The sequence below is a fragment of the Gracilinanus agilis genome, chromosome 5 (assembly GCF_016433145.1).
Source record: "Gracilinanus agilis isolate LMUSP501 chromosome 5, AgileGrace, whole genome shotgun sequence".
Classification (NCBI taxonomy): Eukaryota; Metazoa; Chordata; class Mammalia; order Didelphimorphia; family Didelphidae; genus Gracilinanus; species Gracilinanus agilis.
The window spans coordinates 26,454,759-26,477,958 of record NC_058134.1 but is presented as its reverse complement, the minus strand read 5'-3'; the positions used below and the strand labels follow the sequence as shown (position 1 = coordinate 26,477,958).

General features: G+C 36.9%; 1 protein-coding gene across 1 annotated transcript in view; it reads left to right on the top strand.

Annotated features, from left to right (window-relative positions):
* The window catches only part of ZCWPW2 (zinc finger CW-type and PWWP domain containing 2), a 221,726-nt gene that overhangs the window by 50,833 nt on the left and 147,693 nt on the right, over positions 1-23,200 (top strand). Inside the window, 1 exon segment of the mRNA XM_044678879.1 lies at positions 1,569-1,732. Coding sequence (XP_044534814.1) covers positions 1,569-1,732 — 164 coding nt within the window.

The following is a 23,200-nucleotide window of genomic DNA, read 5'->3' as shown; positions in this document are numbered from 1 at the left end:
CAGGTTGGAGTTTTTTCCCTCCACTAATATTCAGAGTTCTTCAGTTCTCATAGCTTCTCAGGTGGGAGACCCATCAGAGCTCATTATTCTACTCTGTAAAAAAAATTCTCTAAAGTCTCCTCAACTAGTGACCATGCAGTCTCTGCCTGAAGAATTCTAAATAGAAGTGGAGCAGAACTTGCCTCCTCTAGGGCAACCAATTCTGCTTGGATAGCCTGTTTTTGTTGGAAGTTTCTTCAATATCAGGTCTATCTGTCTACAGCTTCTACCCATTTTTTCTAGTTCTGCCTTCTGAAGTCAAAGCACAAAACACTTTCTCTTTTACATTACATTTCAAGACAGTTATCATATTCTAGGTGAGCTCCAGAAGAGGACAGCATTTCACTTTTTTTCAGGCAGAAGTACTTATGGCAGATACTCCCTTCTTGTAGATTCATAAAAAATAAAACAAAACAGAAAAGAAGAAAAATGGACAGGAAAAGGAAGTCATGGAAAAGATAGAAATGGAAATAGAATACAAGAAGTTCTAAGTTTCAAATTTCTTAAAGAATTTTAGCTTTGAAAGATATTTTCTTTCTTATATACCTTGTTTCTAGGCCTGGGCTATTCTAGAGGATGTTTGAGGATTTGCTTTGTGGCATATAGGGCAGCCTATAATTTTTCACAAGGGGAGAAAAGAAGAGTGGTAATATGAAAATGTCAAGCTCTAACTGGATTGCCTTTATAGTTAGATTCCATAGTGATATCATTAAAGGATGTCTAAGGATTATCAATCCCTTGTTACCCTGATACAGTTCTTTATCCTGAATCATCTTGTAAGCTTCTCTGTCTAGTAGTCTTATCTCTTATTTTCCCAATCATTAATATTTTATACTATTTAGAGCTTAAATTGGCCATATTAACAATTTCTCTTTCATTTGATCCTTTTCATCTCAGGATGTGGAAAATTTATACCTCATCAATAAATTAAAATATGTCGAGCACTTTGCATAGAGCTTTTGATATAGACCTCATGGAAGAACTTGAAATACAATTTGTTGAAAAATTTTATGATGATGTAAAAGAAAGTTGCATTGGACTTCAAACTCTAATTTTATTGCCAAGCATTATGCTAATTTTCACTTTTTTTTTTTTTTAAACCCTTACCTTCCGTCTTGGAGTCAATACTGTGTATTGGCTCCAAGGCAGAAGAGTGGTAAGGGTAGGCAATGGGGGTCAAGTGACTTGCCCAGGGTCACACAGCTGGGAAGTGTCTGAGGCCAGATTTGAACCTAGGACCTCCCGTCTCTAGGCCTGGCTCTCAATCCACTGAGCTACCCAGCTGCCCCCTAATTTTCACTTTTAAGAAAACTATATTAAACCTAAATCAATAAATTGTATATTTTGTTAGATGCACAAAGTAAATATTTCTGTTTTAAAAGATATTATGATATTTTTAAACTTTGTAAAAATCATTAGAACTTAAAGGAGAAATTTTCATATATAATTGTTAAACATGTTATCAACATGATATTTGCATTCTGAAGAAGAATAATTTCTAAACAATTAATTTTTTTTCTCCCTGAAAGTTGGCCAGCCATACTTTGTCTTGATCCTTTAATGGGGGAATATGTGACCTGTGACCTTGATGGAAATGTTGAACAGTATCATGTAGAATTCCTGGGTAATCCACATTCAAGAAAATGGATAAAAGCAAATAGAGTTGGCCATTATAGTATCACATTAAAGGTAGGTAGAATAGCATTGTTTGCTATTTATTTTTGTTGTTACTTTATTGATTCCACTGTATTTTTTATAAAATATTTTTAAAATGTACCTTTTCTCAAGGATCATAAAATAAGTATACCAGAATTACTTAAAAATTATAAATATATAATATTATGTGATGCGATATTCGTTTCTGAGGTGATCAACTATGAATTTTTTCATAGAATTATTATTAACTTTTGAAACCATTTTGGAATTCTCTTTTAATAATTTTGTAATTTCTGAAGTGAAATTTAAGTTGAAGCACTAGTCAAATGAAATAATTAGTTATATAATATAACAAATATTTCAGATTTTGAATAGAATATTTCATTATATGAAGTCCTATAATATCTTCTGTTACAAGGTTTCCAAAAAACCTTTTGCATTTGATCATAGTGAGGCCATTAAGTTCTCAGATAATATGGGAATTTTGTTTAAGGAATAGAGTCAACTCAATTATATGAGTTAATTTTACTTTTACTGAAACTTTTCCTACATTTTAGGCTAAGCCCAAGTCAATCTCCTGGTAGTTTAAGTCCAATATTATAATGAAATAAGATATAACTTCTTCAACAGTTCATTAAAGAAACAAACAGGCAAAAAACACTTGCTTACCCATAGCAAAGGAAGGCTCTTCAGCAAGACTATATATTAAGGGTACCATAACTTGATTCATCCAATGGAAATTCCTCGACCTCTGAGGACTGCCTATCTCATGGATCTTTTGTATTCAGGTGACCAGGAAGTGATTTCAGCAGCCTTAACTTTAGTCTCCTGAGTGAATCAAATCTTAAGGACAGTTCCAATATCTTTTAAGGAAAAACTAGCCTGAGAGGAAAAGTCTAGGATACTGCTCCCATCACAAACTAACAACTCACACTGTAAGCCTTCCATTGGATAGTAAGGCTTTACACTACATCATTTTCCATTTAAGGACTATGCTTTAATCGTTAGTATAAATGAATCAGAATAAAGATAGCCAACTGGCTTTCATGTGGCAGAGGCCAGGGTCATCTGTGTTACACATGTTACACAGGAACAATGAACTGAAGTTGTAAGAAGACAAATTTAGGTTCAATGAAGTGAGAAACTTCCTCACAATTAGATTGTCCAAAAGTAGAATTGGTTCCATCAAGTAATAAGGGTTCCTACCCTATAAAGTCTTCAATTGGGTGGATTACCACTCCGTACAGATATTGTCAGAGATTCTTATTCCACATCATTTGAAATGAAGGAGGTTCCTTTTTTATTCTGAAGTTCTGTAGCTAGGTCCAGATTAGTGCTAATAATGAAGCCTGGACAGTGGTCACATTATTCAAATTTGAAATGCATATTTCCATTGGGTTAGAACCATTGACCACATTTTACATAAGTATATAACTAGAATATTTGTGCTAAATACAACTTTAGCTATTTATTATACAAAGTTAAATATATCTTTGCCTTTTAAGATGTGGGGCTTTTGTTTTTGCAGAATTTAATATTTTATTGATTGTGCCAAGAAAAAGTTTTCAAATATGCTGGCTATGAAAGAGGTAAAAAGTAAGATATTTGTAGCTATTGAATGTAGCAAGGCTCAAGAGTCAAATATGTCCCAAACCAAGAGATGATTTTAAAAGTATAAGCTTATCTGAAAATTTTGTTATTGCCTCACATGCTTGCCATGATGATTGCTTCAGCAAGGAAAGGAAATTGAACTGGGAGAAATTCACAGGTTTAAATCAGCCATGAAAATAAGTATATGCTCATTTGCCCCAGGCCTAAAAGAAATCAGGATAGACCTAAAGGATTTCAAAAACTGCATTAATGAAAATCTATCTGTAGACCTAAAATAATGTTAATTCTCTTGGCTGCTACATTCTATTCCATTTTTGTTGGGTTTCATGGGAATATATATTTGGAGGGAAACACTGATTTGTTTTTGCTCCAGGCAGATGATTTTGTTCTAAACTTAGTGGGATAGGGATCAGTAAAAGCAGGTGGGGAGATATTGTAGAAGGTGGCTAAATAGGAACAGAGTCTACGCATTTTGTAGGCTTAACAAAATTTCTACAAGATTGATTTTTTTAAATTTGCAAAGCTAATTGAAATAGAATGAAAGAGACTTCAATAAGCCCAAACAATACTGTGAAACAGTTATATAGTAATGAGTTTTGTCTGTATCATGATTGGTCTATTGTAGTATTACAGACCAAGGGAATTCATGATGGCTTTAGTAGAGAACTGGGGAAGTTATGGACAGTGTTGCTGCATCCCCACAGCAACTGAGCAAAGAGGATATTAGGTTTAGGTCCAAGCCTCCATTTATTCTTCTTCTCTTCCTGACTCCATCTCATAGAATCAAGCATCTCTCTCATCATGTTGAAAGTTTTCTTTTGTCCTTTAAATTTGGGCTTGTGGAAAGCTACCAAGCTCTCTCTGGGTTTCTGGAAGATGTGGTTCCTAAAGGGCACACAGAGCACATATACTTCCTTTACTCTTCAACAACTAACCCTCACTGCATGAGTCTCTTAATTTTTTAAAAAATGAAAAATTTGCAAAATTATGTTAATAAAGAATCAACTCATATTTACATTATCCTTTAAAGTGTGCAAATACTTTCATCAAAACCATCTGAAGTAGGTGGTGAAAATATTAATATACTTTTTCTTAGAGGAGAAAACTGAGGCTTTATATGGGTAATGTCTTGCCTTTGGTCACCTGGAGGGAGCTAGATGGGTCAGTGGAGAGAGTTCTGGTTCTGAAGTCAGGAAGAACTGAGTTCATATCCAGCCTCAGATTGCTAACTAGCTTGTGTGATTCTGGGCAAATAATTTAAACTCTGTTTGCCTTAATTCAGTGGAGAAGGATATGGTAGACCACTAGTATCTGTTAGGGGGAGAAGGGAGGAATGTAGAAGGAAGGATGGATGGGAGAAAGGAGAGAGGAAGGTAGAGGAAGGGAAAGGAAGGTAGGTCCACAGCCCCAGCAGGGGGAAATTGACCAGAGCCCTTTGGAGCTCAAATAAAAGATCAGGTAGCGACTTAGGGATTAGAATAGTTAGGTTTTATTTAAATTAGAAAAGGGAAAGGTTAGGTAGGGAAAAAGAGTCTCCTGGGTAGAGAGAGTCCAGGATCAGAGAGAGTCAGCCAGCCTCTGGGCCTGAGAGAGTGAAAAGGTGTCAAAAAACCTATCTCTTTTATACTTTCTCTGACACCTCCCACAAAGGAAGTGGGAGGTGTTGGGGGAAGTTGTAGCAGGGAGCCCTGGGAGACCATGTCTTTGACATGACATGTATGGGAGAGCAATTTCAAATGATACATTTCTTTGCCAAGAAAACCCCATGGACAGTATTTGCATGCTTTTGTCTAAGAGATCACAAAGAGTTGGACATGACTGAATAACAGCAATAAAACCAACAACAATGGCCACTTAGCTAAGGAGGCATTATTCAAACTGAGAAATCTGGATGAGTTACTTTTTCTATAAGTGTTTTCCTTTATTATTGATCCCTCTTCCTTTTTTTTCTTTTAAACCCTTACCTTCCATCTTAAAGGGTAGGCAATGGGGGTCAAGTGACTTGCCCAGGGTCACACAGCTGGGAAGTGTCTGAGGCCAGATTTGAACCTAGGACCTCCCGCCTCTAGGTCTGGCTCTCAATCCACTGAGCTACCCAGTTGCCCCCAGATCCCTCTTCCTTTCCCCTCTATTATGGATAAAATGACTTTTTGGTTGCTCTTACCTGTTTTATTTGTCATCAATCTTACTTCATTTTGAGCTTGAATGCTCTTACCAAGAATTATATTTTTCTTTTTCTATTTACAATTTTACCTAATCTTGCTTTTGTCTTCTCTATGTGCCTATAAAAAACACAATTTTATCTTTGAGTTCTTTATGTAATCACATTGATATCTATGGAAAATTTCCTCTTTCTTTTCAATGATCCATTAATATGTTCAGAATTTCTTTTTTAAGACATTGGACATTGTACTAAAACCTTAATGAAATTCAGATATTTATTACAAACAATCTTAAACTTGCTTTTCTGAACAATTTAAAAGTGAAATGCCTTAGGAAAAATGACACCTTTTTATCTTCATTGTCAACGCATAGTTTTTATAACATGTGAAAGCTTTTTGGGTCTTTGAGGTTCTAGGCTTCTAGATGAATAATCTAACAGTGTGGTTCTTTTGGCATTTTGGTCAGTGATACTGCTTGGAAACTAAATAGACCTGCTTTATATTTAATTTTGTCTTGTGGGGACTAATATTGTGGTGGCTTTGAGAGTATTTGTAATAGACTGCTGGCATTTATAGATCCATATTGATATTCTGATAATTTATATGCAAATTCCACATTATATTTTTAAAAAGACTTTCAGTGTCACCTGCTTGGAATCTGAACAGGGGGGCATCTTGTTTCTAATCCTCATAATCACATCAAATTCCCCTCCAATGAGCTATCTTCCACAGCCCGGATAATCATAAAGGCCTTCTTATTGATCGCCTGTTGTGAATTCAATTTTGCTTTCAAACTACATGAGTAATTAACCTTAGCCTCAAGCAGATGTTCAGAGATGAACAAGGGTATGCAAGACCCTTTTCTCCAATTAGTGAGCTACATTGATTCTTATCAATCTCTTTGAAAACTATTCATAATGTTTTTAAATTGGCTTTTGCATTCTTCTAAGAGATCAGTGTGTAACTGATTAAAGTTAGTTCAGCTGCTTTTGTACTTAAAACAAAAAAACAAACCAAAAACATGTTTCTGTCTGCATAGTATAACTGTTACTACACCTAGATATAAACTGTGCTTTGACTATCAAAATTCATCATAATGGAATTTTCATATCCACTGTTTCTTTTCTCTCCATGAAAATCCCACTGATCCTTTATTTACACTAAATGAATGCTTAAAGTGCTGTCCTTTATAAGTATATTTGCAGTATTACTCCTTTTAACAAAACTTTAAGCCCTAAAGATGAAAGTCTAATTTGTTTTTCAGTCTGAAATTTCAAGTGGTGATTTGGATGAGGACAACACTTGAGATCTTTTGGTATCCCCAGAAATCATATGCAGATTAATTGCCTGCTCCCCTCTAATACACTTGGTATCCTTCTCATGTCTCAGATTACACTGTAAGTATGTGCTGAATTCTAAATGAACAACATTCCTCTCAATCCAATTAAACGAACATTTATAAATCACCTCCAGTGTGTAAGATACTGTGTTATAACTTGGGGATTCCAGAAAAGATATAATGTTTTCTATCCTCTAGGAATTCGCTGGGTTGGTAGAAGAGCTATTATATAGCTATAGTAATTTAATCAAAATCAGCAAATTATTGGCATTTATTAAGTGCCAACTCTATGCAAACCTCTAGAGATACAAAGAAAAAATGGAATAATCCAGGACTCCTGGAACAAATAATATAGAATAAAAATAATTCATACGAACAACAAAAATAGAAATAATAAAGTAATTTATACAAAGCATACACAATAAAAATAATTTATACAAGTAATAATGCAAAATAAAAATAGATATTTAAAAAGGAGGTATCCACATTTAAAAAATGTCATGAGAGATTCTAGGAGAACAAAAGGACTTCTGGCTGAAAGGATTAGGGAATCATGTTTTTTAGTTGAATTGAAGTTTCAATGCGTTTTGCAGTTTATGGCTCCTAATATTATTTGGACAATTCCTATGTAAGCTAATCAGTATATACCACATACTGCAAATGCCTGAATTTCTAGATTCCCCATTCTTCCTTCTCTACTTACTCTTCTGTTCTCTTACTCCACTCCTAGGAATATATTGCATTATCTGTCTAGGGGTTGTGTGAAAGGACCAGATTGAAACAGAATACAGGCTTTGTCTGCCAAGTTTGCACCTTCCCTAGGGCAGAGAGCTGATTGTTCGGGGTATAAAAGCCTTCTCTTCCAGCTCTTGATATAAATTGTTCTTTGTCATACAAAACTCTACACTAGAGTAAACCCACATTTTGCTTTGTCAAGAAAACATTTATTTTAGCAGTATAGGTGACAAATCAATAAAAATTTGAAAGCCAATCATAGTCTAGATATTATAATTTGGATACTCCACCTCTTTCATCTTCTTATGTTTAAATAAGATGACATAGAGAGGATGATCTTGATCTCATTCTCACCCCTGTGTGCTTTTGTGGTCTAGCTGGCCTTCAGGCAATTATTCTTCTATCTATGATCCACGACATTGTATCTCTAGGACCCTTGCTTTTGTATTGGCTTTTCTTCATGCCCATATGCACCTCTCTATACACTCCTTGTCAAAATAGCAATTTTCTTTCAAAACTCATCTCAAATGCCATTTTCTGCAAATGTATGCCCAGTTGCACCTTATGGGTCATCCATAAAATAACAAGCCAATTAGAGAAAGGTCATTTAGAGGAAAAAGTGATTTCTGCTAAGCCTTTGAGAGGGAATTCCTTGAAGGTAGAGAAGAGATAAGAGCCTTTGTCTTCTCTTCCTCATATAAACTGGAGAACTTCAAAGACTTTAACTTGTCATCAAAGAACTAACAGTGATTCTTGAATAGCAGTGATTATTGGTAGTGGCTGCATTAGGAATTAATGACAAACCAGATACACTGAGAACAGCCAGCCTTAGGAAAAGCCCAGTAGAAAGGGCTCTATGAAATCAGATCTAAGGGAAACATCTTAAGGACTCCAACAAAGAGACTTCTAAGAGTTATGTGAGTATCTCCCTTTGCCACATTCCTTCATTTTATGTGGCTATGTAATTATAGAAGAGCTTGTCCCAAACTTTTAGGGGGAAGGTTTTTACATCAATTTTTCTTATTATATACCACATTAGTAAATATCTCTGCCAAAAACTAATTAAGTCTGGCTAGCTAGTTGATGTCAATAGTGTGTTAATTAAAATCACTTGGGATACTTGGAACTACATTTCCCGTGATCCCCAATGGGTTTCCTGTTTTGGATTACGTATTCAAGGTGAGGGTCGGCTTTAAATAGGGGGGAAGTGACTTTGAACTTCCTCTTTAGCTACTGGGTGCTTGAGAGATGAAAGGAAAAATGGCTGAGGCAGCAGTTTGAATACTTACAGGCGCGTGGTCTAATGCTTTTATCTCTATCAGCATGGCTTTTATTAAAATACTATTCTCCCTTTTAATATCTGCCTTCATCATTTTTAATAACAACAGTTTGGCAAACCAGAAGGTCAAAATTCGAACTTTCAATCTTCTAGATAGCCTAAGAAGAAGCCATGCGGCTCTGGGACCCAGAGTCTCAGAAACGATCTTTTTCCTCGTCCAGTCCTCTCCCTATTTTCCCCAGCCTAGAGGCTGCTTTACAGGGAAGAGAGACAATGGTTTTAATTGCCGCTGGGCTGCGAATTATTTTGCTCAATGCCCTGGTGGGCCTGGTGGCCCTCGTGGACACTGACGGACTGCCAGGTTTCCTGCTGCCTTCTCTGCCCAATCTTCCTAACTACTGACCTGGACTCTGTTCCTGCCTGGCCCGCCGGTACAGACCACTTCTCTTGATCCTGCCTCGCTGGTGCTGCTTGTCCTGTCCTGAGTTCAGAATCCCCAGCCTCAACAGAGATGACCCCCAATGGTGCTGCCTCTTCCACTAAAGCTCTGCCCTGACTTGGAGACTGCTGCAGCTGCTGCTGCTTTCACTACTGCCCTGCTCTGTCTTGCCCCGATCTTCGGAGAATTCTGCCTCTGCTGCTTAGGATTTGGTATTGTCTCCCCTCTCCACCCCCACCCCTTTCTTGGTAATAGCCTGCATTCTAGCCCTCCACGGGTTTCTCTAAAGACCTAATTTAGGCACACTCCGACTCCCACAGGCTCTCCACGTGAGTATTTTTCTAAATACTGACCTAAGCTTTTCTCTAGCCCCAAGCCACAATTCCACGTGGGCGTGCTAGTATTTATGCTTCAAACAGGAAGTAAAATGACAAACTTTCTTGCACTTATTAAACTTAAACTCCGGGGAAGAAATTCACCCCATACCTGCTCAGAACTTTAAACTGAGAGCAGAGGCTGATTATAAGGGCCTGGAATGTGAACCTTGAAATTGAATCGGAGTGGACTTTTAAAACCTCGGTTTTCTTTCTGTTTAAAAAAAGACTTTGTATCTTGCTGCATTTTGTGGATTAGTTTTGTGAATTAATTTTGTTTATTTCGTTGATTTTCCTGTTGCACTGAATCATTTTAAGTTAATGAAGTTTGTGGCTGCTAGATTAATTCTGTTTGTGATTTTTTTGTAACTCCCAAATAATGAGAAAAATCTATTAGAACTGGTAAGAGGTTTTGACCAGCTTGTTAATCTGGTACTCACATTATATTTCCTACACATTTTTTAAAGTTGTAAATTGCCTTATGTATACTGGATTTATAGGAGCACATGTCTTCTAAGTTTTTATTCTATCTTGGTAATTGTGTTCAACCTTGGAGAGTTTGATGCCTGCCTTGAGATTTAAATTGTAATTTTATGAGAGGTCTTTTAAAAATTTACTTTAGATGCCTAGTACCCTTCTGTATAAATGATAAGGTTTTTATGTATTTATTTTAAAGAATTGTTGTCTTAAAGGATAAGCTTTATATATTTTATTGTGAAGAATTGTTCTTATATATTTTTTGATATTAGTCTATGTTTTAGCCTCTTTTGTCAGAGGGATCTAGAATTCTTGAGGATAATTTAGACCAGAAGTTTTTTTTTTTTTAATATCAGATTTTTATATGGAAGCAGTAACAGAATTTGTTGAGAAACTCTTAGCCAAGGTTTACAAGTTGGAACAAGTATATGATTTTTTGAACATCATTGTTTATTGTTTTAAAATGTGTTATTAGAAATTAGGGTACTCTATTTGAATGTGCATTGTGAATCTGCTATTACACTCAGAAAAATCTCATTTTTGAGTAGCAAAACCCTTCATTAGTTCTAAGCTATATATATATATTTGATTTTTAAAACATTTTTTTTAATTAGAGCAATTGATTTTTCCTTTTTCTCATCTTGTACTGGAAGTACATATATAATCATTATTTATCTTTTTTTTATTTTACAGTGATATAAGCTTAATGCAAACACCTGAAGAACCTTGAGACTATGGGATTGTAATTTAATGCCTCTCTGTCTGATTCCAGGAGGAGTGCCGAGCCACATGGTCACAGATTTGACTGAGAATCTGCATGAATTGCAGGAGTTCTATGCCAATACTTGAAGGGCTTGAAAATTGGGGTTTGAGTCCTGGAGTCCCAGTCTTTTCTAAAACTTTAGAGGACGTGGGTCCCCTCAACTTAAATTCCTAGTGAAGCACCTAAGATTGGCTATCATTTAATGGCTCATTCACTGAGAAGTTAAAGGCAATCAGATCAAAGAAAAGCATTTCCTTTATTTCTCTCTCTATATATAGAGAGAATGGCAATTTTTCTGTAGTCCTGGCCCTGAATGGGTACTTGCAAACTGCTTAAATCACTTTAATTAGGCCTGTTATAAGTTTATTTTCCTTACATTTTTTTTACACATTTTACATTTCATTCACAATAATTTTTTCTCCTTTTTTTTGAATTTTATTCTTTTTATTTTTTTTATTATTTCTTTTGCCAATTGATTTCATGTACCCCCGTGACTCACTCAGCCATGCATCCTTGGCTGACCTTTCCAGGGAAATAATGTGTTATTTAAAATTTTCCTCAGGGGGATGTGTGTTAAGTTTTTTTAATCATAATGTCTGGATTATAATCTATATTGCAAGTCAATTTTTACTCCTTTAGGAGTAATCTCAAGGGGGGTAATGTATAATTCTCAGAAGAAAATGTATGTTTTGTAATCTATAATGTAAAGTTTAAATTCTTTGAGAATTATTTCAGGATAAGGATTGTACCATCCCCCCAGAATCCAGACAACTGAACCTGTTTGGTGGAGGCACCAAAAGATGCCTGAAGATCCTTCATTGGATCATGAAGACCCAAATTTGAACTTTGGGGTGCAGTTGTTCTGAACTATGGGGGGTTGAATGAATTGAATGCATTTATTTTGAATGGACACTCTTATGCCAGTGGGGGACTGCCCCAAAATTGGCTTTTTGTCAATGCGGCTAACTTTTGTCCTCTTTTCTTTTGGCTTAAGATCCACTGACCAGTCTTTTTCAGTGGATCTCAGGGGGGTAATGTGTTATTTAAAATCACTTGGGATACTTGGAACTACATTTCCCGTGATCTCCAATGGGTTTCCTGTTTTGGATTACGTATTCAAGGTGCGGGACAGCTTTAAATAGGGGGTAAGTAACTTTGAACTTCCTCTTTAGCTACCAGGCATGGGAGAGATGAAAGGAAAAAATGGCTGAGGCAGCAGTTTGAATACTTACAGGCGCGTGGTCTAATGATTTTATCTCTATCAGCATGGCTTTTATTAAAATACTATTCTCCCTTTTAATATCTGCCTTCATCATTTTTAATAACAACAATAGATAATCATGGGGGAAGAACACAAATGAGGGTTCATTATCTGCAGCATTTGAAGGACAACTCTCTACCCTCAGGATCTTTGAATCTGGAGGGGAGAAGTAGCAACTATCTTCTGAGGATCTAGCCTGCTATTTGGAGAGGGGTTTGGGAAAGTAGTTCTACATATATATTTTGTAGAAGCTTATATGTTGTTTCCCCCTAGAGAACAGATGTTCCTTTAGGATAAAGATTGCTTTGCTTTTGTCTTTGTATATCAGTACCTAATATGGCAAAATGCATATAGAGGGCAGTTATTCAATGTTTCTTCACTAGTCAATATTTCATGCATAATTATTAAATGCCTACTATGTACTAGACATTGTGCCAAGCACTTTCATATAAAAACAAAAAAAGGAAAGACAGTTTCTGCTCTTAAGGAACTTGCAATCTAATGGGAAAAGACAAGTGTAAAAATTAAAATTGGGTGGCCAGATGTAATAATTAAAATTTTGGTTTGACAAAGATAATAATGGTTAAAAAAAGAATTGTTGTGGTTGCCATTTATAAAAATTAAAGATAAACTGAGTCAGTGGACTGTTGTAGCTTTAGTAGCTTTATTACAGCAAAGTAGAGATAGTAAAGGGGGAAATGTAGGAAGGAGGTAGATAATATTACCTAGCTAAATAATCTATCATTGCTAATCTGAAGAAATCCAGTTCAATTGTGACAAAGGCTCCCTCAGGTCCTGATCTCCATTGAGGAGTCACGGTAGCCTCTTCAGCAAGAGCCACCAATGCAGAATGAAATTCAATGCAGAGACACAAATGCAAAAGTCCTCCCTCAGCAAGAGCCACCAAGGCAGCAGAATGAATCATAGAAAAAAGCCTTCTCTTCTGCTGAATTCCTCCTAAAATGCCTCCTCGAGTCCTTGGACTGGCTTTTTATAAGCAGTTTCTCTGCATCACTCCCTGTCTCTCTCCCACTTCACAGAAGCCCATCACAGCCTCCCAATTTGCCTGGCACTGCCCATAGGGCAGTGCTTGTGGTCTTTGGGGATGTAAACTTTTTCTAGTAAAAGGCTCTTACTAAGTGTAAAAGGAGGTGGGAAGGGTTGAATTTTGGGGGGTAGGAATTTGAACAAAAGCCAGTGAGCAGTTTATTAATCCTAACCAAATTTCTCTAAAAAATCTCTTACATCTATCTGCCTCAGAGGGCAGTATCTTTTTCTAGGCTGAAGCCCTCACCCACTCTCCTATTCTCACTATCTATCAACCTTATCTACCCAGGGTATTAATAATCAATAAGCCTGTGAAGGCCTTAATTCTGTTCTCTGTCTCCAACCAGAGAGAGTGCTAGCAGCACACCCTCTCCCCAGGAGACCCAGAGACAAAAGCCCTTTCAGCTCTCTGCAACTGACTCACTCCCCTTCGGCCACTGACAAGCAGCTCAGCAGGGGTCTCTTACTGCAAACTAGGATTGCTCTTTTCCCTCTTAAATATGAAAAAGGAGAAATTAATAAAAACTCTTAACAGAGGAGTTCTTCCAATTCTTGATTGATTCACTTAAATAAACAAAGAGAGTTCTAAATTCTCTTTCACACAACAAACAAAAGGAGGCTGTAATGGGAGGGAGAAGTTATGGGTGATAAAGGCTCAGAAGGGGAAGCCAGACGTGAATGCAGCTGGGTGGGACAAGAGTAGATGTTTATTGTCATCCACAGCTATTTTCCTTTCCTAATTCACAACTCTGAAATGAATCCATCTGATTACAGCTGTCTTTTCTTCCACGTCTGCCCTGCCTCCCTCCTGCCAGCCTGTGCTCCTCCCTGCAGCCTTTCCTTGCCCAATCCTGACCTGCTTTCGGAGCCTTCATGCCATTTCTGGCTTCACTTTCTCTTTTTTTTCAAAATCTTGTCCTAGAGGCCACCAGTTCAATTTGCCATTGTTCTCCAGCTCTGAGCCCCTTGGCTTCTTGATTTATCATCTACCTTTACAGTTATTTATCCCTTTCAGATCCAGTTCTGCTTTATTCTCCACTCTTGGATTGCTGAACATTGCTGGAAGAATTCCAATAATTGTTTATTGGGTCCACAAAATTGGTTGTTCAATCTCAACTAGACACTTACTGAAGCCTACCAATCATTTATTTTTCCTTGGTTGACTTTGTAATAAACTCTTATAGTCTATTCCAAACCATTTCTTTTCCCCAAAATATAAGTTACACCTTTCAAATTCATTAAGGGTGCACCAAACCTCTTTTGGTTTTGTCAGTGATATCAGTTGTCTTTGACTCTTCATGACCCCATTTGCAGTTTTCTTAGCAAAGATGGTATAGTGGTTTGCCATTTATTTGTACAGCTCATTTTATAGATAAAAAAACTGAAAGAATCAAGGTTAAATGACTTGCCCATGGTCATATAGCTAATCAGTGTCTGAGGTGAGATTTGAACTCAAGTTTTCCTGACTTCTAGGCCCAACACTTTTATCGTTTGTGCCACCTAGCAGTGCCTTACCTCAGATATCACTAAAAATAATTGTCCTGGATTGAAGTTTCCTCATTGGACAAGATGATCTCTAACATTCCTTCCAGCTCTATTCCTATGAACTATCTGTCCTCAGAAGCAGAGAAATCTAATGCCAAAGCTTCCAGGACTCTTAATTTGAGAGGCAATGTTACTATCTTCCAGTTTGTATCAAAGAAGCAGGAATGCTCTTATTATTTTAGATTATTGGTTGTCAGTAGCAGCCGTTTAAAGGAAGAAAAAAATATCTTGGTGATTCACTTTCTACTGAATTGCCCTGGGTGAAAATGATCTTCACAAAGAAAGGAGGACACGAGCTTAACCAGGAGACTAAGTAGGACTGTGTAGCAATGCAATATATTGCTAATGTCCAGGAGCCAAACTGAAAGTTTGGAATGTCTAAGTGGCAGCTTTAAACATGGAGGCCTCAAAGAACTAGTTATTGTTGATTCTTAACATTTCTTTAGAGAAGATACATTCCAAAGGAAAGTTATTCTCTGTTTCTTGAGGTTGCTCAGAGTTAACCATCAATTCCCATATTTCTAGAGAGAAACATCTATAAAATTATGCCAAATATTCTTACAATATCTAGCCAGTTTTCAAAGCCCTTTATGTAAATTTATGAAACTCTCTAATATTTTAATACTTCTTGGTTCTAGTTTTCCAGATTTCTAATAGGCTTGATTTTGAAAGTTAAATTTATAAGATTTCAACTTATTGTATCTTTGCTTCTAATTTCCGCTTAAAACTCTGCTTAAAACTCAAGTTGGTAGTCATTTATTATTATATGAAGCTTTTGGGTACTTTTAAAGATCCGTTTTCCCACAAAGAGGTCAATTTAAGGGGTATTGGCTTGACTCTTTTAATTATTGAGTTTAAATAAGGTACTATTTCAATCTTATTGAAATAGTAACTGATTATCCATGTGATTTCCAGTTTTACAAATTACATAAAATTTAAGTTGCCTGAACCAGAAAGTCTTTTTACAAGGGCAAAAATCTGGCAAAAATTTTTATATGAATCAACAACACACAAACAAATCTCATATCTTAATTCTTCAAGGTGTTTAAAAATTAACTTTATCACTGCCAGAGAAGCAATAACGATGTATTCTAAATATGAAAGCATGCTTGTATAGTAATCTCTCATCTTTGTACTGGTAATTACACACTTTGTAGGATAAGAATGCTTTTATAAAGACCATTCATTTTAACAACTAATTATTTTAATTAATAATAATAGCTAACATTTGTATAGATCTTTTAGACCTTGCAAAGTACTTTATATGTATTGTCTCATTTGGTCTTCATAACAGTCATGTAAAAGCTCTAGTCCCTGACCTTCAGACCCAAACTCTTTGGTGTAGAAGAGAATCTGTTAGGTTATTTAAAATATACTGGGGAAATATGCATATCCACTGTGATTTTTATTCCTATTTTACAACCTTACAAAACTCATGTTCTTCCTCTGCTATAATTTAAAGTAATTTCTTCTTTGATCCTTATGTGGCAGTGCAGTTTTTAGGAAGGCTACCCCACAAATAAAGGGAGAAAAAAGGAATGAAGGGAGAATGGCACTTCCAGAACTTTAACCTGTAAAACCCAAATCATCCAAATTATTTGGTACTACTTAAATAACAGGTAACTAGGTCAGTGGCACAGATTAGATAAACTTGAATTACAAACAAGTGAACTCAGTGATCTAAAGTTTGATAAACTTAAGATCATAAATTACTTGGGGGAAAATTTCTACAAGAATTGCTGGGGAAACAAAAATAATTGAAGTTAATGAGAGAATGGGAAATGTAAATTAAAACAACTTTGACATTTTACTTCATCCTTAGCAAATTGGCAAATATTATATAAGAAGATAGAATTAGTCAAGTTTATATAGATTGAAGGAAGATATTAATGCTGCTTTATTGTTGTTAAAAGTGAAGTAGTCCAATTATTTTGAAAAAAAAATTGTTATATGAGAAAAATCAATAAAATTTTCATATCTTTTGACTTGAAGCTACTAGGAGGTCAAAAAGAGAATGAAAGGTTCTATATTGAACAAAATATTCAGAACAACATTTGAGGATATAGTAAAGAAATGGAAACAACATGGGTGCTCATTAATTGGGGATAGCTAGGCAAGGAAGTTGGTAGAGCTTTGTGGGACATTTATTTTTAAGAGGGAGAAAGTTGTGTGAGAAATCAACAAAGCAAGATAGCAGCAAAGTTGAAGAGGTTGAAGGAGAATCATGATTGGGCAATGCTATTAAAGCTAAAAGAGGAGAGGCTTTCAAGGAGGATACAGCCTATGGTGTCAAATGCCCCAGAAAGAACTTTGAGGTTGGGGTGTAGGAAGGGTAAAGACCATTGTAGTTATTATGCTCAATAATAACTTTGGAAAAGCTATATCGGTAGAGTGATGGGGATGTAAATCACATTGCAATGGATTAAAATGCAGTCAGCAGATCTATTGTGATTTTCTTGATTTAGGACAATACTTTCTTCACCTACCTATTTCAAGATATGATAAACCTATGAATTTTCTGGGACTCACAGGGCAAAGCCTCCTTTCTTGTCCTAGCCATGAACTTCTCTAGCCATTTATACACTCATATTTGTGACTGTGATACACCAAATTTATTCCATATGATATTTGATAAGCAGTAAGATTTATATTTTTAAAATACTAGAGGGCAGCTGAGTGGCTCAGTGGATTGAGAGCCAGGCCTAGAGATCAGAGGACCTAGGTTCAAATTGACCACAGACACTTCCTAGCTGTGTGACCCTCGGCAAATCACTTAACCCTCATTGCCCAAGTTGACAGTTGGGCCCTTAAAATCAGAATTTTTAGATTCCTCTTCCTTTGTGACTTGCCAAACTATAAAAATAATATAGGTGAACACACAAATAAGGACAAAGAACTAGAAAACAAAGGTACAAAATCGTTTCTAGATACATTTGATAGATGTTATCAAAGTATCTTCAGTGGCAAAAAAACAATGTTATCAAAGTATCATCAAAGATGAACTTCCCTTCAGGGCCAGTCACAGGGAATGCTAAAGAGACTCTTGTTTATGAAAAATAAACAATTTATTTAAATATATATAAGAGAAAAAGGATTTCTAATTCTAAGAGATTCTAACTCCACCCAAATAAACTCCCATGTCCCGCAAGGAACTGCTTCTCCTGTGGTTCACAGGCTACGCTAGTGATTCCCAAAGTGGGTGCCACCACCCCCTGGTGGGTGTTGCAACAATTCAGGGGGATGGTGATGACCACAGCTGCATTTGGGGGCGGTAAATAACTGTAAGGGGGGAGATGATAGTATGTGACAGGGGGTGCTAAGTAATATTTTTTCTGGAAAGGGGGCAGTAGGCCAAAAAAGTTTGGGAACCATTGGGCTATGCTAATCCTCCCTAACTAACCAAATTTATACTCTTCTAAATAAACCTAATCACTCTAACTCTTAACTTCGCCTTTAAGTTATAAAGATAACCAAAACTAGCTGGTTGAGTCTCCACAAGAACCAAGGTAGGACTCTGAGCCTTAACAGACTCAGAGTCCAAACCAAAGACCAGGTTTTGTTTGATCTTTTTCACAGTTTAACCAATCTATAGACAGTAACAAATAAATGAACAATGTTTCCCAAGTTGGAAAAGAAAACACTCCCCTCCTTCAGGTATTTCGCTCAGACTGAGATAGAGAGAAGCAAAGATGTTACCTTCTTCAGCCCTGAGAGAGAAAGCAGCTGTGTGTGGCTCTGTTGTCTGCCAGAAGCCCCTCCTGGAATGCCATACCCAGCCAGTGAAACTGTCATAGAATAATGGTTATTACTGCCAACAGTTGAAATTAATACTCTCTCTCAGCTCTATTTGAAACTCTAATTCTTCCTCCAGCAGCTTCTCTACTACTTCTTATCTCTAAACTTATAAATCAATACTTATTTTCTAATATCGTCCTTATACTGTGTGACCCTGGGCAAGTCACTTAACCCCCATTGCCTAGCCCTTGCCACTCTTCTGCCTTAGAACCAATACATCGTATTGATTCTAAGATAGAAGGTAAGGGTTTAAAAACACTGGATATCAGTAGTCACTTAACAATACTTTGCTAATTGAAATATAGTTGTCCTTTTAACTATGTAAACATGTACAACACAGAATCTCCTATGTTACACTGAAAAAATATTCAGTAATCCATCAAAAATATACAGAAGTGCTTATAATTTGCCAAATACTGTGCTAAGTTCTGGGGCTACAAAGAAAAAGTAAAATATTGCCTATCTTCAAGGAATCTTCATTTTAATGGTGGAAAATCTACATATATAAGCATATACACAGTATATATAAAATGAATACAAGGTAGGATGGGGAGGGAGGACACTAGCAATTGGGGAGATCAGGAAAGGCTTCATGTAAGAGGTGGCATTTTAATTGAATTTTGGGAGAAACTGGGGATTCTAAGAGGCAGAGTTGTGGTAGTTGTGAATTTTAGACATGGGGCATAGCCAGGGCAGAGGTCCCGAGATAGGAGATGGAGTGGGGGTGTGTGTGTGTAAGAATGTGTAAGCCAAGATGGCTGGAGAGCATTTTCTCTCCCATTTAAATGTTGTCAAATCTATTTATGTCTCCCTTCTTGATCTTGATATGAAGGTTTTAATTTTCAAGTTGGACATCAATGCTGTTAAATGTTAAGAGTATTTGAAATTGTCACTTAATAACCATATTTTTACTTGGATTTCTTCAAGCACCATTTTTGATTTATACTAATATATAATGTCAGAATGATTGCTTTGTAATCTATCACTATCAGTAGCAGTACATGCATGTTTCCTTGTCAAGGCAGAAGTATTTCCTTTAGAGTAGCAATAGCTCTATTATCATGTGAAGGACAACAAGACAGATGGAAAGGTAAAACATTTATTCATTTTGATAATGGCTTTCAGGCAATTCAATAATTCTTAAATCATCTTTCCTGGATCTGTTTTTCAGGGCAATTGTTTTTCTAATTAGATATTTCATATTTTCTTATGTTTTTCATTCTTTTGTTTTTTTTATTGTTTCTTGATATATCATGAAGTCATTAGCTTCTATTAAGCCCATCTAATTTTTGAGAATTTTTTTCTTCAGTGAGTTTTTGAACCTCCTTTTCCATTTGGCCAATCTGCTTTTTAAGGAATTCTCTTCAGTGGATTTCTGGGCCTCTTCTACTATTAATTCTGCTTTTTAATGTGCTATTTTCTCTTTGCATAAATTTCCTTTCCTTTCTCCATTATTCCTTTTTTATTTGATTTTTCAAATCCTTTTTGAGCTCTTCTAGACCTGAGACTAATTCCCATTTTTCTTTGAACTTTTGCAGATAGCTGTTTTGATCTCATTGTCCCCTTCTGGGTTTGCATCATACTCCTTGTCTCCATAATAATTTTCTACACTTAAGTGGCTTTTTCTATATTTGTTCATTTTCCCAGTCTTTTTTTTACTTTTATTTTTATCTTAAAATGGGCCTTTGTTCCCAGAGTAGAGGGGTCTCCCTCTTAAACTTTAATATTTCAGATCTAATTCTGGGTGTCTGCAAGCTTCAGTTCTTCCAAAAAAAGGTAGTATCATCATACTGTAGGTTGAGAGGAAGCCATCTCCCTCTGCTGATTCAACTTTCTTCAGGGCCTTCTGCTGACTTGCAAGGCCAGAAACAAGGCCAGGAACTTGCAAGGTCAGGACCTCATTGTGGACTTGTTTTGGAGCTCTGAGCCTCATCATTGGCTTGTACTGGCCAGGGACACCAAGGGCTACCTTGTGCTGGGGCTCAGAGCCTAACTAGGGGTTTGTGTTGGGGCTTAGAACTTTAAGGAGTGGGTATGGTGGTGTTCTGTTGTTGGTTTAGGCAAGTCTTGGAGCTCAGGTTCAGAACCTTGAGCAGTGGGGGTGGGGGAGAACTTGCTATTGACCAGTACTGACCTTGTTGGTTTAGCCCAGGGGTCGGCAATGTATGGCTCTCGAGCCATATCTGGCTCTTTTGAGGACCAGATATGGCTCTTTCTGCAGGAGCCATAAAGTCAATTTTTTTTCAGGCGCTGTAACAGGAGCGCGCACTGTGAGCACTGCATGGCTCTCACAAAATTACATTTTAAAAAATGTGGTGTTTATGGCTCTTATGGCCAAAAAGATTGCTGACCCCTGGTTTAGCCTATTGCAGACTGTGCAATACCCCAGTGAAATAGGCCTTCTATTAGTATTCATTTTGAAGCTTCATTTTATAAGGTTGCTTGGAGAGGATTTTCAGAGAGATTTGGCTTTTGTGCCTCTACTTGGCATTGTGCTATTAGAAGGGAAGGAGCATTTTAATATAGCACTCATATACCAGACACAATGCTACGCATTTTGTATTATTATCTCATTTGATCCTCACTATACTGTGAGGTAAATGCTATTATTTCCCCCATTTTACAGTTGAAGAAACTAAGGTTAAATGATGTGCCAAAGGGTCACACAGCTAGTGAGTATCTGAAACTGGATTTGAACTCATGTCTTCTTGATCCCAGGCCTAGTGCTCAATCCACTGTGCCACCAACTGCTTCTATAAATATAGTAGGGTTCCTGTATCACCTGACTCAGGGGCCTCTGATTCAGTTACCTGCAGGTAACCATGGAAAAAAGGAAAAAAAATTACAAAACTGAGAAAATTCTAGAAAATGTAAAAGAGTAGTCGAAAAGTTTCTAATTGCCTACTGTGATAGTATAGACTGTAACATGGCGAACTCCACCAGCCCAGTACTTTCTTATCTCTGAGATACAGAGAGAGAAAGGGGAAGAGAGAGTGAGAGCGAGAGCGAGCAAGAGAGAGAGAGAGAGAGAGAGAGAGAGAGAGAGAAAGCACAGGTTGGTTTGTCTTTTGTTTTTAAGATGACCAGTGACATTATTGAGTAGTACCTTGACTTATTCATGAATTGTATTTAAGTGAAATAGAGTTTCATAAAGTCATCCACCTCACTCTCTCTTCCCGATTCATCAAAATCTAGTGGCAAGGCAAAAGTCAGGGTGACTGGGAATACGTGGATAACCTTGGCATCTTAAATGTCTGACCAAGATCTAAGTACCTGCTTTAGCCATTTTCATGGCCATTGGAATAAATTGTTTTCACCTGCTAATTTCCATCAGGGGAAGTCTTCACATTCTTGGGGTAGACACTCCTTTATCTCACTGATGTTTTTGTGACCTGTAAGGGGTGAAAAGGGGTTTTATGGGTTCAATATATTAAAAGGTGGTTGCCAGGGGAAATTTCCCCAATTAATGAATAATCTCAAGTCAAAATTGACTTTTATGTTGATTTATTTACAATTAGGAAGGTTGAAGGTAGGGAAATTGAGAGAGAGAAACTCTGGCCTGGACCAGGTAAGGATTTGGAGGCCCAGCAGTTGGGGCTCAAAGGTTAATTAAATAATGCTTCTAGCTACAAGGCCTTTGTAATTAGAGAGGCTAGAGAGGCCTCCCTGAGGGTAGAGCCTCCAGAATTGCCAAGGAAAGAGAGAGTCAGCCTAACTTAGCCACATGGAATAGTCTAGGTCACGAACCAGCAAAAGCTCCCTCAGGTCCCCTTCATTGCACTAGTTGCAGCCTCACTCACTCCTGCAGCCTCACTAGATGCTGTCTTCCACCCAAGACCCCAACTGACTGAGAATCTCCTTTTAAAGCGATCACTTATGCATCACTTCCTGCTCCTCCCACCTAATTCACATGTCCAATCACAATCGACACTTTCTCATAGAAAGTATAGGGGGCAGTGCCTCAATTCTGATTGGTTACTCAAAATAGCACATGTAGGTTAGGACCTCCCAGAATTAGAAGGTGATCTCACCTTTGTGTAGACTTAATTTAATTATCCACAACTTGGTTTAGTCCATCTGCCAAGATGCTTTTACCAGAGTGTGGCCATTGTGCATGCTAGAGCTTCTTGGAGTTATGGGCTAGAGGTGGGTGAAAAACAGACACCAAAAGTAAATGAGCAGCCCTGAAAAGAGCTCAGCAAACCCTCAAACCAGAGTTGCTAGTCTTCCTTGAATATCCATACATTTTAAGAGTATAGTACTGTATAATCATGCACATGTGCTTTATTATTATTGTATTTGGTGTTGGTAATGTCTTATTATGCTTACTAATTAAACTTTATTATATGTATGAGAAAATCATGTTATGTATGGGATCATTGAGTATTCTCTTATATCTTAAGTTTCAAGCATCTTCAGTAGATATTGGAACATATTCCCTAAGGATATGGTGGCCCTATTGTACAAGCAAAAAGAAAGCCAGTCCCTACTTTTTTTTAACATTTATTAATATTCATTTTTAACATGGTTACATGATTCATGCTCCACCTTTCCCCTTCAACCCCCCCCCCCCCGACCCTCCCCCCCTTGGCCGATGCGCGTTTCCACTGGTTTTGTCATGTGTCCTTGAACAAGACCAATTTCCAAATTGTTGGTAGTTGCATTGGTGTGGTAGTTT